The sequence below is a fragment of the Phragmites australis genome, chromosome 4 (assembly GCF_958298935.1).
Source record: "Phragmites australis chromosome 4, lpPhrAust1.1, whole genome shotgun sequence".
Taxonomy (NCBI): domain Eukaryota; kingdom Viridiplantae; phylum Streptophyta; class Magnoliopsida; order Poales; family Poaceae; genus Phragmites; species Phragmites australis.
In genome coordinates this window covers 9625611-9643988 of record NC_084924.1, presented here as the reverse complement: position 1 = coordinate 9643988, position 18378 = coordinate 9625611, and the positions used below count along the sequence as shown (strand labels likewise).

General features: G+C 44.4%; 2 protein-coding genes across 2 annotated transcripts; both read right to left on the bottom strand.

The window, feature by feature from the left end:
- Nucleotides 1-1743: 1743 nt before the first annotated feature.
- On the bottom strand, nt 1744-3047 carry LOC133914169 (basic blue protein-like). Its single transcript, XM_062357308.1, has 2 exons — nt 2596-3047; nt 1744-2500 (listed from the first exon to the last, which is right to left on the bottom strand). Exons 1-2 carry the CDS (start codon nt 2792-2794, stop codon nt 2301-2303), a joined length of 399 nt encoding a protein of 132 aa, XP_062213292.1. The 5' UTR covers nt 2795-3047; the 3' UTR covers nt 1744-2300.
- A 1202-nt stretch (nt 3048-4249) lies between these two features.
- On the bottom strand, nt 4250-5216 carry LOC133915614 (chemocyanin-like). The gene is made up of 2 exons (XM_062358830.1): nt 4922-5216; nt 4250-4767 (listed from the first exon to the last, which is right to left on the bottom strand). The coding sequence occupies exons 1-2, from the start codon at nt 5109-5111 to the stop codon at nt 4568-4570; spliced, it is 390 nt and encodes a 129-aa protein (XP_062214814.1). The 5' UTR covers nt 5112-5216; the 3' UTR covers nt 4250-4567.
- Nucleotides 5217-18378: the final 13162 nt, after the last annotated feature.

Genomic DNA, 18378 nt, shown 5'->3' with positions numbered 1-18378 from the left:
CTGAGCTTGAGGCAAGTAAGAGGCCAAGGATATGATGGTGCTAGCAATATGCGAGGTGAGTTCAACGACTTGCAATCATTGATCATGAGAGAAAATAGTTCAGCATATTATGTGCATTGCTTTGCACATCAGCTTCAACTAGTGGTTGTGACTGTTGTTAGAAAACATACAATTAGTAATTTATTTAGTTGGATTTCCACCTTGTTGAATGTGGTGGGTGGGTCTTCAAAGAGAAAGGGCATGATTCGTGATATCAATCTTGAAGAAGTGCAGAAGGCCTTAGATTGTGCGCTACTTTAAAAACAGGACATGATTGAATCAAGAGAAATGTCTTAAAAGACATGGAGATACTCGTTGGAGTTCTCACCATAAGTCTCTTCAAAGTTTGATTGACTTGTTCCCAACAATTATCAAAGTGCTTCGATTTGTAGAAAAAGATGACAAGGATGGAAGTCATAGAGAACAAGCATGGGGTCTTCTAGTGTACTTCCAATCATTTGCATTTGCCTTCTATTTGCATCTCATATTGACTATTTTAGTGACCACAAATACCTTGCCAGTTGTATTGCAAAGGAAAGATCAAGATATTGTGAATGCTATCAATTGTGTGAAAGTAACTAGAAGCAATCTGAATGAGCTTAGAAGATATGGGTGGGAGAAACTCCTAAAAGAAGTGTATGCATTTTGTGACAAACATGATATTATCAAGTTGAAAATGGGTGAGAAATACATTAACCCAAAGAATACAAGACGAAAAACTGGAATTACTAACAAGCATCATTTTGAAGTTGATTGCTTCAACGGTGATCTTCATTGGCTACTTCTTGAGCTTAATAGTTGCTTCAACGAGACTACCTCTCAATTGCTTGTTTATTCGGCGGCTTTTAATCCAAGAGATGAGTTTCATGATTTCAATGTTGAGAGTTTAATAAGCCTAGCGAAATTATATCCCAATAATTTTGAATCTAGTGATTTGAGGGAGCTTAGCCATCGATTGTCCCTTTATATTGCTGACGTGAGGCAATATGATAGATTCTGTAGCATACAAACTATTGTCGAGCTTTCGCAAAAAATGGTGGAGATAAGAAAACATCTTTGCTATCATTTGGTTTATCGGCTTTTGAAGCTAGTACTTGTATTAACTATCGTCACTGTCACAGTTGAGAGGTGCTTTTCGGCCATAAAAATATGAAAACATATTTGCGCAATCGTATTGACGATGAGTACAGGAGTAATAGCCTTATCCGCTATGTGGAGAAAGAGAAAATGTTGAAAGTTACAAATAATGTTGTGGTTCGTTGGTTCAAGGCTTGTAAGAACGTAAATTCTAGAAGGTAATGTATTATTTGATCTTTTCAATTCAGTTTCTTGTGCAAAGATGTTAAGTCATTTTGTCTACCTGTTTTGTAGGCCATGGAGGTTGGATGATTTATTTGCTGATGAGTGATGCTCGTTATATTTTGTTCGTGATTTCGACGTTATATATCTTCACTATGTTAATTTAATAAATACCATGGAATTCTTCATTTTTGTAAGCATTTCTGTCATTACTGCCATGCGTATGTTAAAGTGTGCACCACCGTCTTTCGAGCTCTAGCTTCGTCACTGGGAGAGACCATGGGCTTGTACCGAAGTTTTTCTTTATTTAGTCTTCAAAATTGACCAGGAGGATAATCATTCACTAAAGAAAGAGAGAAACAACCGAGCTGATCCCAGGACTCTGAATTCAAGTGGCGATGCGGTTAGACAATGGACAGCCTCCCTACCACCAGCCATCTGTTGGCTGCTCCTCAGACCAAAATCTTACCTTCTAGTCTAACAAAAATTGCAGAGTGGTTCTCCAGAACGTCAAAGGAAGAAATTAGGAGATCATAATGGAAGAAATATGACTAACAACTCGGTGCTTATTTCCGTGTTCAGACTTCAGACCTTGAACAGATGCATCGCGCATAGAGAGGAGCTAACAGCATGCTGAACCAGCTCGGCAACTCGTACGTCTCGTGGCCAGTTCAGCGTTTACAATCCATCAGACAATGCAGAACTGTTACCAGCCGCATGAAATGGTTTTCCATGGAAAGCAAATATTCAGACACAATATATATGCCATCAACAATGGTTACATGAAAAATCAAAGCATGACACAATTCACTCCGGGACAAACGCATTCACACTCACACTGAGAGCAATCTCCTAGCCTAGAACCGAGAAACCAACTGCCACACGGCCCACACCGAAGTGCTTAGTGCATAGCTGCAGATAGGTGAAGGCAGATGAAACAACGTACCAAATCATGGCCGCACTCACGCGGCATAAACCACGAGCTTCATGCCGAGGTTGCAGTGGCCGAATCGTGTGCAGATGAAGAAGTTGTCCCCCTCGGCGAGCCTGACGCGGTCGTCGCCGGACGTGTAGGTCCGCGACCCCGGCGGCGTGGTGCAGCTGTTGTACCCGTCCTCGTTGACAGCCACCACGTTGTGCACCCAGGGAATGTATCTGAACACTGCAGCAAAACACGCAAAAAAAAGTATGCCATCTCAGTGCCCACTACCCAACCTGCTGACTAGTAGCACACAAGAATGCCAACGTTAGATTTACCAAGGGTGTCTCCGGCGTGGAAATGCTTGCCGTTGGGCCAGCTAGGGCTGCTGAGGGACCAGCCGTTGCCGTCCCCGACGTAGTAGGTGGCTGCTGCATCGGCGACGCCGCAGCCGGCAAGAATGCAGCAGCAGGCAACGGCGAAGGCCATGGCAATGGCTCGCCCTGCACCCGCTGCACTGCCTCTTCCCCGAGCCATCTCGCTTGTCGATGTGCCGTTGGGTGGCCGCCTGACCGGAAGGGGAGAGATTTCTACACCTTGAATCTGAATGGCTGCCGAAGGAGTAGATGAACAACAGGAAGGAAGTGTAGCTGGCTGATGGCCAGGGAGCACGAAGTCCGATGTAATCAATATTGTGCAGAGCAGCAGAGGGCACGAGCAGAGGCGCAGCAGGAGACTGTAGAGCTTCAATGCAGCATAGGACACGAGTCCGTGATCACATGACGGGCCAGACGAAAGATAGTTTCCCGGGAAAATTTTAGGTGACAATCACCTCCGTGGAATAGTAAAAAATCCCTTAAAAAGCATATCTAGAAGTTCTAAAAAATCATACATGTAGACAAGCTGGTCATGTACAAGCATATAAAATTTTAAGGCTAAACTTTTGTATGATTGAACATGACCATCTCCTCTACATGTATGCATTTTTGGATATTTTTTTAAGAACTTATATATATGTTTCTTGGAGGGGTTTCACGATTCCACCAAATATTTTCCTGTGTTCCCCGTTGTGTGCTAGACAACAAAATCTACTATCACAAGCTATTGAAAAAATTGCAAATATCCTCCCAAGTCACTTAAAATTACAAATACCCTCTACAAGTAAAATAATTGTATTTACCACTATACAAATCTAATCCAATTGCAAAATCCCCCTCAAAATCCTACCTGTCATCATATAAATGTGGGGATAGGGAAGGTCTAACAGGGCACTAAAGTCAACTTTAAATGTGTTATTGCAATTTTCTCCATAAATTAGACCAAACGAGAAATTTGATGAGCCATAACACCAAATTAAACCCTCGTCAATCACCCTCATATCTATGCTATTAGCATATGTGGAGCACTAGAGATCAAATCACGGTAGTATGTATTAACATGGCCTCAAGTGAGAACCCTAAGAGACGATTTTGTAGCAGGATTAAATTTGTGAGATGAGAAATGCAACTTTATTACGTATAGGTGGGTATTTACAGAATTCGTACATGTCTAATGGTCCCTCCGCATAGTATTGGTCTTCAGGCTCAAAAGGCAAGTCTAGGCGTAGGCTGATTAGCAACTAGTTTCAGCTACACTAATAGCTGATTTTTAACAGTCATGAACCTGCATTTTAGTAGTACTCGATTATTAAATCAACACGCTTCAACCTTTTGTACAGTTACTGAGTTAATCATACGCGCAAAGAAGAAGATGCTGGGCTGCTGCTTCACCTCTGCTTGCCTTTTGAGCCTAGACAGTTCTGTCCTCTCTTGCCAGCCGCCGCCGCCGCCGCTTGCCGGGGAACCCAGAAGCCGGAGGTGACGGCCGACGGATCGCCTCCGCTAGATGATTCCTGGCCCAACCACGTAGCTGCTTTGTAGGCCGCTCTCCTTGTTTCGGCAGCCGATCGGCTGGTTCTGGCCAAAGCGGCCGCGTCGTTGAGTCGGAAAATAATTTTGCTTGAGTTGCAGATAGAACGAAAGTATACGTCATGCGGTGATACAAGCAATGAATCACCAAATTACGCACAAACAGATATAGACTGTCGGTGTGTTACATATCAACCCCAAAAGATGGAACACACACATAGCAGGACCAAAATCTGCCAGATCTAACCATGACTAACACGCGCGTACGTACGCGATGACACGTTATTATTATTATTATTGAGCAACAGGCACCGTTTGATTAATTACTTTACTTCGGAGGAAATCTAGACAGCCCGCCCGCCCGCCCAGCCGCGCGCCGCCGCCGGCTGATCGATCGATCCGATCAGGCCGCGGTGACGGCGATCTTCATGCCGGCCTGGCAGTGCCCGGGGAAGCTGCAGATGAAGTAGTTGGTGCCGCGCCTCAGCGTGACGCGGTCGTTGCCGGTCTGGAGCACCCTGGCGCCCCTCGGGGTGCTGCACGAGTTGTACCCCGCCGCGCTCACGGGCACCACGTTGTGCGCCCTCGGGCTGTACTTGAACACTGCACGTACGTATGCCATCCCGGCGACAGATTAAATCGAGGTTACACTGGTGCTGTTAGTTCTTACGTACAGCGTAGCGAAGAAAGGACTAAATTTTTTCTTTTGCAAGTGTAGCGAAGAAAGAACTTGTGTATATGGGGCATGAGCACTCACCCAGCACGTCCCCGGCGCTGAAGCGCTTGCCCCTGGGCCATCCGGCGGTGTTGAAGCTCCACCCGCCGCGGTCGCCGACTGAGTACACCGCCGACTCGGCGAACTCCCCGTGGAGGAGCACGCAGAGGAGGACCAGCGCCAGCACGACGGCGCTGTTGCCACGAGCAGCACTGCCCCTTCCCTGAGCCATCGCTCTAGTGCTCTACTGTCAGGAATGGAAACTCTAAGGGAAACTCTAACCGAGGTCAGGAATGGAAGTGCTGGCTGCAGCTAAGTGAGCGAAGACGAGTGAATGCGAGTTGAGCTGTAGTGCTCATTGCACCGGGGACCTCCTTTTATAGCCAACCCTACACCTGCCATAAACCAAACTTGTGGCTATTTTACATTACTATAACACGGTCTACTGGACCAATAATGGTCTACGCCGCTGTGTGAATGCAGCTGGTTTACAGGATCAGGGCGGTGCCCAGGGAAGGGAAGTGGCGCCCCACAGGTTCACACCGAGCTGCGAGCTAGCTGTGGAAGTTCGTAGTCGCCCGGAGTTAGTTCAGCAGTTTTTATGTTTAGATTTGAGGCGTTTTTCAGTTTCCTATGTAATAAGTACAATTTATGTATCCTTGGCTTGTTTCTCTCTACTTAAACGAAAGAGCAATGCTCCTGCTCATAGTTAGGGAAAAAAAAGTTCGTAGTCGCACAGTACTCGTGCTTTTCACTGAAGAAGAAATTACTTTGGTTGAAATGGGGTAGGAGGCCAACCACCCATAAGGGAGGCCAACCACCCCTGACTTTTTCTATTTCCTCTGCTTCAATCGACTGAAATGGAGGACGATTTTAGTAGACGCTCAGTTCACCGGTGAGATTAGGGAAGGAGGTTTAGAGATCGGGATTGTGGGGTGGCAGACGAGTCCAGCGGAGGTGACGATCAACAGGTGGAGCAACGAGGCAGAGCGGGGCACCGCCGGTCATGGGTGGTGGGGGACGGCCGGTGGGCGAGACATGTGTCGGTGGTTTAGCACGGCGGAGGTGATGGGGGTGGACCCAATGACGAGGATGCCATCAGGGATGGAGGCATGCATGCAGGAGGTGGGAGAGCATGACGCTGTGTTGTTTTACAGATAAGAGCATATGAGTGGGACGAAGAAGATGAGTTGTGCACCGTTTGCTTATAGATGGACGACTAACGATTGTTGACTGAAATGGAAGTTGATTTTAGACGATTGAAAATTAGTGTATCCTAACTTTTTAAGGACACAGGGGAAGGAGTGGCCACAACTTTAGATCGGGAGTCGGGAGGAAATCGAAGCGTGCAAAGTGAGTCAGCGGATGTGTGGGAAGCAACAAGCGGACACCGTCGTGATGGAAAAATGGAGATTCTGGCTCGTCACGAGGCAAGAGGTCGCCGGGCAGCTTCGCTGTCTATCGGAGGCCGTCCGATGTGTCTCCATTTTCGTCAGTCACGAACCAAAGCGTGCTCCCACCTGGATCGAGCTGATTTGTGTTGTAATAGGACTACGGGAGATCACTCTTAATTTGAGGGTTGGTGCCTTGTGGAGAAAGGTTGGCAGCACCGTGAGTGTTTGGATATTGGTGATAGTTGATTAGAGTTTAGGGTTTAGAGTCTGTTTGATCCAATTTTAGTTTCAAGAATTTTTAGAGTTATGCATCTTTAGCTAAAAAAATTGTGAATATAGAGTTAGAGGTCCATTAGGATGCTTGTGTGCGTCATATTGCGACAGTTGACATGTTAAGGATTTAAAATCTGTTTGGTAGAGTTTTAGTTTAAAATTTTTTAGAGTTAGATATCTTTAACTTTAAAAATTCGTAGATATAACGTTAGAGGTACAATAGGGATGTTTGTGTGAGTTATATTATTTTTATTTTAAATTTTAAATAAAAACTTAAATTATTTTATTTCAGCGTATAACATCAAATTTTGATATAAAGCTAGGAGGTGGAATTCTACCAAACCGGGCCTTTTAAGTGCAAGCTGATTCTTCATTAAAAAATCTTGGTTATCCAAGTACCACCAGAATAATGCAACTGCTGCTATTAACTAACAATGGTTAAGGAACTAGTAAATGATATAATTAGAAGTTCTGGTTCTCGTTGCCCAACTGACTTCCTTCCAAGTTCTTTTGCGCACTACGTACTCCTGTCCTGTACAATGTGTAGTGCGAAGCTGCCAAAGAAAGCAGGTCAACCCGACTCGAGCCCAGAAGTTCAAGCTTGGGGTGCAATTTTCCAAATCACATTGAAGACAAACGTACGGTTGGAAGTTCTCTACTAGTCAAGGTCCTATGAATTTTTGGCTTGGCCAGTGCATAAGAGGCGTCCATTCCAATTGCACTGCACAAGCTGAATTTAAAAGCTTTTCTGTCAATGTGTTTTGGAAATTGGAAAGTGACTAAATGTATGTGTGCACATCGGTAAGTCTGCTTAATGTAATAATCGGTAACCACGATTATCGTCTTTATCGAGCCACAACGACTGTATAAACATATCGATTTTCAAATTTAAATAAAAAATTTTAAATTAAATTTAAAAAAAATAAAAAATTCTATAAAAAACTAGAGACAGTTCTATGACTATATGTGAAACAATGTTAAAAAAAATTATTTGCATCACAAATTTTGGTTTAACCGTTTGCAATGGACATTTGACCTGTTTCGGCCCATCTTAATGGATGCTGTGGGATTAGTAAGACCATGCCTAAGGGAATCCCTTCACGGGCAGATTCCCGTCGTGAAGGGATTCCCGTTCCCTTCAGCGCTCCCAACGGTTTCCCTTCACGGTTCCCTTCACGACGGGATTCCCAGGGTCATTCCCTTCAGGACGGGATTCTCTCTTCGTTCCCTTCGCGATTCCCCTCGAAGGGAAGCTGTTGGAGATGAGAGGAAATAAAGGGAATGGGAACGGGGAAGGGAATCGGGAAGGGAACGAAATGAAGGGAATATGGTTGGGGATAGTCTAAGTATTTAAATCTTTCTTTAGACTTTGACAATACAGGAAGGTTTGAACACTTACTAATCTCACTCATCACATCATTATCTTACTCGAATTTGTCAATTGGTAAGGTAGATGACAAAGTGATATTCTCTTAGATAAGGGAGAAAATCATTTGGTGCTCTTTATGATGTGATGATGAAGTAGAGTATTTCTCAAATAACGTATCCGAAAGAAGTTCTTCTCCATCACATTTAGACTGCCATATCTTTCTTTGAGAGTAGTCCAAATGAGATGAGCGTCCTCAAGCGGCATGATGGATTCAACTATATCTATACTCAAAGTTTTAAATAAAGCATTAGTGCATTGAGTATTGAGATGTATATATTTCTCTTTCTCTTCACTGATAAGAGTTTCTCATTAGGAGGAGAAATGCTCACATCTATAGCTCGCTCCATTTAAGAACCAATGACCCTAAAGATTAATAGCATACGAGTACTCCACTCAAAATATTTAGAGTTATCTAATATGAGTGGTTCTATATACACTAATCCACTAGTCGATATCTTTACTCTTTAGATGGTAAAGCCCTAAATAGAGAGGCTTACAGAGAGACTTAGCTTTGATACCAATTGAAAGGACAATGATGTTTTCTAGAGGGTGTAAATTGGTGTTTTTACAAAAATTCATCCCTTTTTACCGTTGGCCTAAACTTGCAGTGGAAAATAAACTAATAAATTTTTTACAAGTAAAAATCCTAAATATTCTAAGCACAACTAGTGGATTGAGGGGATCGGTGACGTCCTAAGAGTGGAGGGGGTGAATTAGGACATTTAGAACTATTTCGGCTCCAAAAATAACACAAGATAAACCTATATCAATTTATATCTAAATGTGCTCTAGATTTATCTAGTGTGTCTACTCTATCGATCAAACCACTTGCAACCTATCTAAGAAGATAAATTGCAAGAATGTAAATGCGGAAACGTAAATTAGGTAGAGAGAGCAAACTCGATACAAGGATTTTTTTCTCGTGGTATCGATGGTATGAATGTCACCCCTAGTCCACGTTGGAGATACACAAAGGATATACTCGCGGTCGGCACCCGATCACGGCTCTTAAGCTACCAAGTCACAAAGACAAGGCATCCACTGGGATGAGCTACCAAGCCAAGGTCTTACTACTAGCCTCTCTTCTGGTTCCTTGCCACTATGATTACTTCGGAGTTTGAGCCACCAAGGCAAGTGTCTCCACGTCCTAGCGCAATCGCCTTGCTGCCGCTCCACACAAAGTTGGAGGGTCAACATGTTTGCTGGCGAGTCACTAAGACTCTAAGGTGCCAGCGTACCACTTAGTACAAGGATGGATCACTCTTTGATCCACTCTGTAGGCAGCAATCACCTAGCCATACTCTCTCTATACCTATAAGCACTAAACACCATCTAATATTGTGCTTAATGGCCTTGGATAATTACTTTAAGCACTTTGATGGCTTAGATGTCTTCTAAGGTGTACATGAACTTCTCTAGACTGTAGCACCTTCAAATGTCTGAGTGGGCGAGTATTTATAGCCTCAAACTCGCGCACTAGCTGTTAACCCAATGGCTCTGAAAAGCTATTAACACCGGATGATCCGTTGAGAATAATAGTACTAACACCAGGTCATCCAGTGAGTACACTCTCACTAACTATCCGTTGGAACCCTACTAAGCCTCTGTGAACACCGGACACTCCGGTGTATAGTTTATCTTCATCAACGGACTATCTGGTGAGTTATCCTGAGCCATCCGAGCCTTTCTTTCTTCTCTGTGTAAATTGCTCCGGTGTATACATCCGGTGCACATCACTTCATCACCGGACTATCCGGTGAGTTATCTTTAGCCAACCGAGCCAATACAATCCTCTCTGGAAATAATGCTTCGGTGTTACACAGTCTTCATCACCGGACCATCCGTTGAGTTAAACTTCATTATGCTTCTTTGCACTGTTTATTATCCGGTGTATTATCCAGTGTTTATTACATTCACACCGGACCGTCCGATGGGTTGAACATTCGATCTTCAGTGGCAGCATCCTTCTATGGTAATAATGCTCTGGTGCATTCATCCTTCTCAACACCAGACCATCCGGTGGATTCTTTTCTTCTTTTTTCTTTGAAAATGATCCGGTGCAACTCCCACTGATCACTGAACTATTTGGTGAGGTTTAACCTTCATTCTTCAACACATCACCTTCTTTGAAAGAATTGCTCTGGTGAGCACACTGCTCAAACATCGGACCTTTGGTGAGGTCTTTAGGCCTCTCTCTCATTTGATAAATATACTTCGGTGAGTTCAAACACCCAGAGCACCGGACTATCTGGTGAGGCAAATCTTCTTTGGACTTCTCCGATTCAATCCAGCTTTGTCCTGACTGCGGTGACTTCTTCATGTATTGCATCCATGAGACCTACTAACATATATTATTAACAAACATGTTAGTCCTATAGATTATATTGTCATTAGTCACTAAAATCAGTGCCATTTTCGCTAGGATCTCCCCATTTTTGATGATTGATGACAACACAATGAAAATAAGTGACAAATAATAAATAATACCAAATATAAAGATCATAGGCGAGCACAAAGTCTTACCACATTGCTTGGATGCATATTCTTACCACTTAGTCTCCCTTTGTTATGGCTCTCTTTTTTCTCCATTGCCACTATCTCCCTTGAACGACCTATGCAAGAGCTTCTCTTTTGTCAATCTAGGCGTCTAGCGTCTTTTCTTCTCCCCCTTTATCAATTTTGGTATTCCTAGATGTCTTGCTTGATGCTACAATCTCCTCGCATTGTTCATCTTGCTTTGGTCGTCAAACTTCTCCCCATTTATCAATAATCTCCCAAAAAGGGATATAAACACATGTCACAAATCATGATCTAATAAAAGGATACCAATTGTATGGATATCACTACAAAAGAATGATACCAATTGTAGGCTATGAAAGCACATGGATCATAATTTATGAAACTCACATAATATAGTCTAAACTCCCCCTATATGTGTGCATACATATGATGAGAAAAAATATATGCACAACTAGACTGTCGAGGGTAAATCCCTGACAATAATTCTGGAGTGTATCGGATGATGGGTGCGTGATCTTTGTTCGGGATTCGTATGTTGGATCAGGCTGTGTGTGTGACTCAAGAACACCAGGATTTATCTAGGTTCAGGCCCTCCTCAGGGAGAGAGGATTTACACGTGAGTCAAGATATAGACTCAGGCCTAGCTAGAGCTTCTCACCTAGACCCATCATTACTAAGAGCAGACGTATTCACTTGCTACGGCACTACAGAATCTGTCCCATTGTTCCACCACCTACGTCATCCCGGTCACCTGGACTGCCCTATCCCGTCCCACACGTCGCCTGCACACCTACAAAAAGACCTCCTGCCACGCCCGTCAGGCCGTCCCGTAGCTTTTAATGCTACGGAACGGGACACAGCAGCTCTGCGTCGGCCATACTTTGGACGACTCGAAAGAGGACCCGGGGAAGGGAAATACTCGAGTGAAAAGACATTTATTGTGATTTAGAATGTTTGGACACATACTTGCCCCGCGACCAGAGGGGACGGGTCGCGGGGTTTGCTCCAGTGACCTGGGGACTGGTCGCGGAGCTTGGTCGGAGAGCCTGGTTGCATGGTTGTTGGCTGGTCGCGCGGTTGCTGACTGGTTGTGTGGGAGAACCATGATTCCGGATAAAACGTGACATACGATACCTGCTAATATCTTGCCGGTGTAGGTCCGCCCGTGAGGGACCCCACTATTCTTTGCACCGACAGTAGCCACAAAGCTCCTTTACGGATGCGGTAGACTGAGTAGTTTGTCAGATGGTCATGACTGGACTCTGTCGAACCACTTATACCCTTACGAGAACATGAGCTCACCCGGGGAGTGGTCAGCGATGCGATCCACTTTCGTGGTCTAGCCCGAAAAACCGCATACCAAGGGGAGGTTAATCGTCCATAGAAAAAGGATTGTAGGAGAGAAGCGTGTGGAAGGGAGAGAATCGTGGGAGAGAGAAAACTTTAATGGACGCTGAATTATGAGGGAATTTTGGTTCCCCAGACGGATTCTTGGGAGCCGAGGCGGCGGAACCGAGCCGATCCTATAAATGGGAGGACGGAAAGCCCCATAAATCTCTCTAGCCCCCACTGGAGTCTTTCAAAAAATCACCACTGCACCCTCATGGCGCCACGCACCGAAAAGGAGGCCGATTTCCCCAAGTTGAAATGCACTGCTGTGAAGCTGAAGCAGATGTACGAGAATCGTCTGTTTCCGCGCCGTTTGTCTTCCGGGTACCGCCCTGGGGGAGATGTTCCTGCTCCCCGCCAGGGGGAGATCATAATCTTTGCTTCATTTTTCTTGGCCGGTCTTGTCCCCTCTTTCTCTGAGTTCTTCTGCACCGTCATCTCCTTCTACGTATCTGCCACCTTTATCTAAACCCTAACTCCATCATCATACTGAGCATCTTTGCTCATATGTGCGAGAACTTCATAGGGGTTGAGCCATGTCCCGATCTGTTCAGATTCTTCTATGTGGCCCGGCTCCTGCCAGGGCTGGCCATCGGGAGCTGCGGTTTCCGTCTCCGAGACGGTGTCGCCAGCTTCTACTTGGACATGAACCTAAAATCATTGTGGTCGGGCTGGAGGGAGGAGTGGTTCTACCTTATGACCGAAGACTCCCTTGACAACCTTCGCGTGCCCGAAACGACGACACGTCTTGCAGAGAGTTGGGCGAGCTCTCTCATGCCGACTGCCGAGCTACTATCCCTCGCCGACCGGGTTAGGGGGCTAGCGAAAGCCGGTCTGTCAGGGTCGGATGTTGTGCGCGACTTCATCAAGCTCCGACTTTGCCCCTTACAGCAAAGGGCGCACCCGGCCTACCTGTACATCGGGTGTGATGATGATACCCAGGAGAGTTCCGTAGGTAATGCTTCAACCGTCTCCTTGCCTCAGGAGGCCCGATCGAGCGGTGTTTTACCATTATTGTTTTCAGATCTTTCCGACGAGGTCATCGATATGCGGGTCAGATCGCTGATGGCGGCGGCCACCAGGAAAGGAGGCCCTCCATGCATCCCTCTATGCGAGCTCCCTCCGGGTGAAAGGGCGTGGGTTAGGCTGGTATGTTTGATATTTTCCCCGAATTCTCTACTCCAAGTTTTTTCCTTGGCCAGAGTTTATCTCTTGCGCTATCCTCAGCATCTTCCCGAGGTCGATGCCCTGAGGCCAATAATCGACGAGGTTGATGAGGCCCTTCGGAAGATCGACCGGGAAGCTTCTGTCCCTGCCCCGGACGTCCCTTGCCCTGGTTGCGCTTCGCACCCAACTGAGCCGGGGGGCGGCCATCCTCCGTAGGGTCCGGTGGTGGTCGAGGGTGGCGGTGCTGTGAGTGGTGCCGGTCAGCAGGAGGCTGACTAGGCGTCCCGCGAGTGGTCCAGGACCGACGCGGTGTCCTGCAGCCCGACCGGGACTGACCTGGCACCCCGCGGCCAGTCCAGGACCGACCCGGCACCCCGCGACCGGTCCGGGTCTAACCCGGTGCCCCACGACCAGTCAAGAGCCGACCCGACACCTGGCGACCTGTCCGGGACCAACTCGGCTCCCCGCAACCAGATCCGCCTTGGCCAAGCGTAGTCTGACCCTGGCGTCGGGGATCTAGCATCTGCACGGCGCGAGAAGAGGGCGGCGGAAGGGTCGTTGGATGCGGGGGCGTCGAAACGTCTCTGCGAGACCCCAAGCACCAGCGGCCCATTTACGGGGTTGTCCTCTTCGACCGGCCGATCTGGAGGGTTTGTGAGATCCAAGCTGGTGCTTCGTTCTCTGTCACAGAGGTAGGTTTTTCTGGGCAGTTGCAGATACTTTGATTAGCTCTTTTCTTCTTGATTCAGCGAACTTTGTTGGTTTGTCGTAGGCCTTCAGCGACCCCCCCCCCCCCACGGTGCCCCGGCCTGATGCCCCGACGCCCCTACCAGCGTTGGCTTTGCCCCTTGACGTGTTGACGGCGGCTCCAGGCCCCACGGGCTTGGTCGAGGAGTCTGATTCGACCCCCTAACATGCTCTCGTGCGTCGGCCGTTTCCCCCGGTCGCCGTCTGCAAGGTGGTCGAACAGAAGGAGATGGCGACCAACAGATGCGTCGAGCTAGAGAAGCAGCTGGCTGAGATGCGGAGGAGGTGCGGAGAGCTCTCCCAAGAGAAGGCTGTGCTGGTCGCCGAGCGCTCCCAGCTCAAGGATGAAGAGCGCACTACCCTCACAATCCTCCGGGAAGCCTTCAGAGCGCTGGTGGATCTGCTGAGTGGCCTCGCGCTGGGGGTGATCGAGCCGAAGGATGGCTGTACCGCCCAAGCCTGGGCCTATGCTCTCTGGCTCCTTGCGGAGCATTTCTCTAATCTCGCTGCCACCCTGGCGTTGAGGGGTGCACAAAAGTTCATCATGATTTTCTTGTAGTTCCACATACTTGCTAGTTAGCTTTTCAATTTTAGCCCTTAGCTCAACATTTTACTTCTGCAAGGATGCTACATGAGAAATAGAGTTAGTAACACAAGTATTATCAATATGAGAAATAGTGAATTTATCATTATATAAAACATTGTAATTAGGATATGATTTTTATAAATCCACTAGAGGTATATCGTCTAACTTATCAAGCAAAGAAATATGCTTAACTTTAAGATCCTCATAAAGATTAGATAAAGAACTATAGGATTCTTTAAGTTCTTCATATTTCACATTTAAAGCTTTAAGTTCCTCAAATTTTCCAATGAAAAATACTCTTGCCTCTCAAGGCTATCCTCTAAGCCTTTCATGTAGGCCATGAACTTGATCATTTTAAACATATTCTTTTTACTCAAATGATCAAACTCAAGTCCATCAATGGAACTATCACTATCATCTTCACTTACTGATTTCCTTTTACCTTTAGCCATAAGACTCATGGTGGTGTTGAAATAAGGAGATGAACATCTTGCAGAGGTGGATTCTTCTCCACCTAGACTTTGTCTCTCATAGATTTCTATTTCATACAAAAAGTTAGTCTTATAAGTACTAGTGGAAATATATACATTGCTATGAGAATAAGTAACAATATTATCATGATGAATAGACATTTTAGCACTCAATATTTATGTATTTTGCTCGATCTACTTGTTCGTGTGTATTCGATTATATGTTCTTTGTGGATCTACTTGAAATCATCACTTGGAACACATGACTTTACTTGGTTTGAGCTAGAACCCTTTAGACGCTGTTTAATTTCAACTTCGAGTTCATTCTTTGTTGAACCCGGAGATTCCAGATTGAACCCGGATACTCCGGATTCTATACAATCAGCTCTAAACTCGGAGTATCCAGGTCAACCCAAAGTATCTAGTGAACAATATTTTCAGGATTTCAACTAGAGTTTTTTTTTTCATATCTTTTGCTAGTTTTGAATAATCATTGTCACTCTTGGATTGTAAATTTTATACTTATTTAGGGTGATTATGCACTAGTTGAGCCTAATATATTTAGGATTAACATTAGTTTTTTTCGCTGCAAGTTTAGACCAATGATAAAAGATGACAAATTTTTGTAAAAATAACTATTCACTCCCTCTAGACAATATCATTGATTTCAGCCTCTAGATATGCGTGATTACTTCAGACGTGAGCTTGATAGCACAAAAGATAAGAGGAAGGGAAGGTCTGAGGAGATGCTTCGGAGGCAAGAGTCAGCAAGAGTTTAGGTAGATTTGACAAGCGATAATGAGGAGACGGAAGAGGAACATGTGCAACGTGCCATGGGTCAATCTAGGTTGGAAGAAGAGTTCAGGAGGAGGGCAGGTGATTCCTATGAGCATGGAGGTGGTAGTGGAAGTGTCAAAGGAGGCAATATTTTAAAGAGGATGCTTAGTAGAGAATCTTCAACCAGAGAGACACCACTAAGTGTCAGAGATTACAATGTTGCTATTTCAAAAGCTCATGTGCAGCAAAGGATTGACACCGGGTCATAGAGTGTGAAGGAAAAGAATGCAAAGGCAGCTATTTGTTTGGTATGGTCTAAATTTTTTCACACTTCAGGTATTCCTGGTAGAAGGGTGGACGACACATTAAGATGGTTGTCGAATTAGTTCAGTCGTTGTATGCCTTTCTCAGATTTGCTGATCAAGAGAAGGTGTCGACATTGAGTAAGGTGCTCCTGAGATACACCGTTGTCAAGCAGGAGTATGATTCGTTATATCACAATGATAGGGATATCTTTGAAAAGTATATGACAATTATCAATTGCAGAATGTATGATCTAACGAATGAGACCTACATAAATGCCGTTGATACACTCTTACCACTTGCATTCTTATAGTACTAATGCTTATGGTACTAATACTTTGATCATCAACTTGCAGCTGTCGCATTGAATCCCCGCACGTACTACTCATATGGCATGGGTCCAAACTTGTTCGAAGATCTCCAAGAGTTATTCGAGAGGATGACTGATGTTCGTACTGCCACATGAGTTACTATAGGTCCACTTCTGCATAGACGGGGCAAACTTGGGCAGAGTTTAAGGCTGTGTTGCTATCTACATGACGAATAATGCTCATGTCCACCGAGAAGTACAATACATCCGAATTTAATCCCCCTCCCCTCGTTTGAAGCTGGTGGTACTGAAGGTGATGATAATTTACTTTCTGCAATTACTTTATTTGCATACTATGGTATTGTACTAATGTTTTCCATCTTGTAGGTTGCACGTGGTGTGGATACTATGCAAACTAAATTTTAAGCATTGATCATCACTTTGATAAATATTGATGGATGACATGTGATTGTGTTTCTAGTCTTTGTATGGATAATTCGACATATTTATTAATTTGAGGTGCTACTTATGTAATGTATGTATATATTCGATGCAACAATTATATGGTTATGCTCGTATTACTATTAGTATCTATTTGTTTCTTTGAAAATGTTCAAAATATAGCGAAGTTCATGCCAATTTTTTTTATGATTAAACAAAACATAGCAAATCTCATGTCATATTTTTTCCCTATTTTTCTATGTTTTGTGATTTTTTATAATTTTTTTTGATTTTCCTTCAACTTCATCGAAATTCAAATAATACGGTCTGTTACCGCTGTAATGCGGTCGATTTTCGACCATTTCGTTCGAATTTATATTAGTCGGTAGTCGTTAAAATCGACTGATAAATCGTAAAATATGCCGATAACCGGTGTAAACTGACCGGTTATCGATTCGTCGATTCGGTCCGAACTCTCACCAATTTTACAAATTTGACCAAATATTGTCCGAATTCTCACTGAATTTTACTTGATTTTCATGATAACCGTGATTTTTTTGTTAATCACCGGCGGCCGGTTTTCGAGCACCAATGGCATTTGTGAACCTTAGGCAAGACATGCCACTTGTCTATCTGTATGATGCTGCTGATGCTGAATTATGTGGATGATGAGGTAGCTAATATAAGCTAGGTACTCCTGACTAGCAGCAGACAGATGTCTGCTATATATGCATGCCCATTATCCAGATGTATGGCTAGAATTCCAGATGGTGTTTTACGTTGTTTACGGGTGCAATCAAAGTTCCCATTTTAGTGCAACCGTCTAATCTGACCCACAAGCTAAGAGATACAATATGGGACGCCACACTGGTTTCCTAATGTGACGCAGTCCTCCCATTTCGCGGACCTACCCTGCCCAACACCTACAAGAATACTAAGAACACTTCGCTCCAAATCAAGTACTAGATCATCTGCAATTCCTCGAGCCCATGTCACGAACTTGTATCACTAAGAATCTCAAAACTCGAGCTCGGCATAATTGGTGGGCTCTGCTAATGCATTCTGCTCTGCCTGTGATGCGATGGACTTTCACTTACCATCGCAGATCCAGCAATTCGAGGCGTAGACGCTTAAGGGGACGTTTGGTTGCTTTAGATCATCTTTAACTATATTTTTTTCATTTCGTTTTTTTCCTAATTTTTTTCTTCGTTTTCATTTTCTTTATTTTCTCTTATCTCCAACAGCTTTACTTCGAGAGGAATCGCGAAGGGAAAGAGAGATAATTTCGTCCTGAAGGGAATGACCCTGAGAATCGCATCGTGAAGGGAAACTATTAGAACGTTGAAGGGAACGAAAATCTTTTGACAACGAAAATATCACCCCTAAAGGGAAGCTGTTAGGACTAGTCTTATGTTTAAGTGTGGCTGGTATCTACGAGACAGACTCTTATAGATAAGTAGTAATAATTTATTTGGTTGTCATCTGTCCAGTCTGATTGAGAATTGATAATGTTTAGTTGCTTATACGAAGACATATTGTATGAGAGAAAAATATACAAATAAATATTATTATGATATTTATTTTATGTCATTGTACTGTTATAATCATTAATTTATCTTATTAAATTTTAATATTCTTCAAAATATATTAATATCATTTAATACACATTAATCACACACTAAAAACATCATTA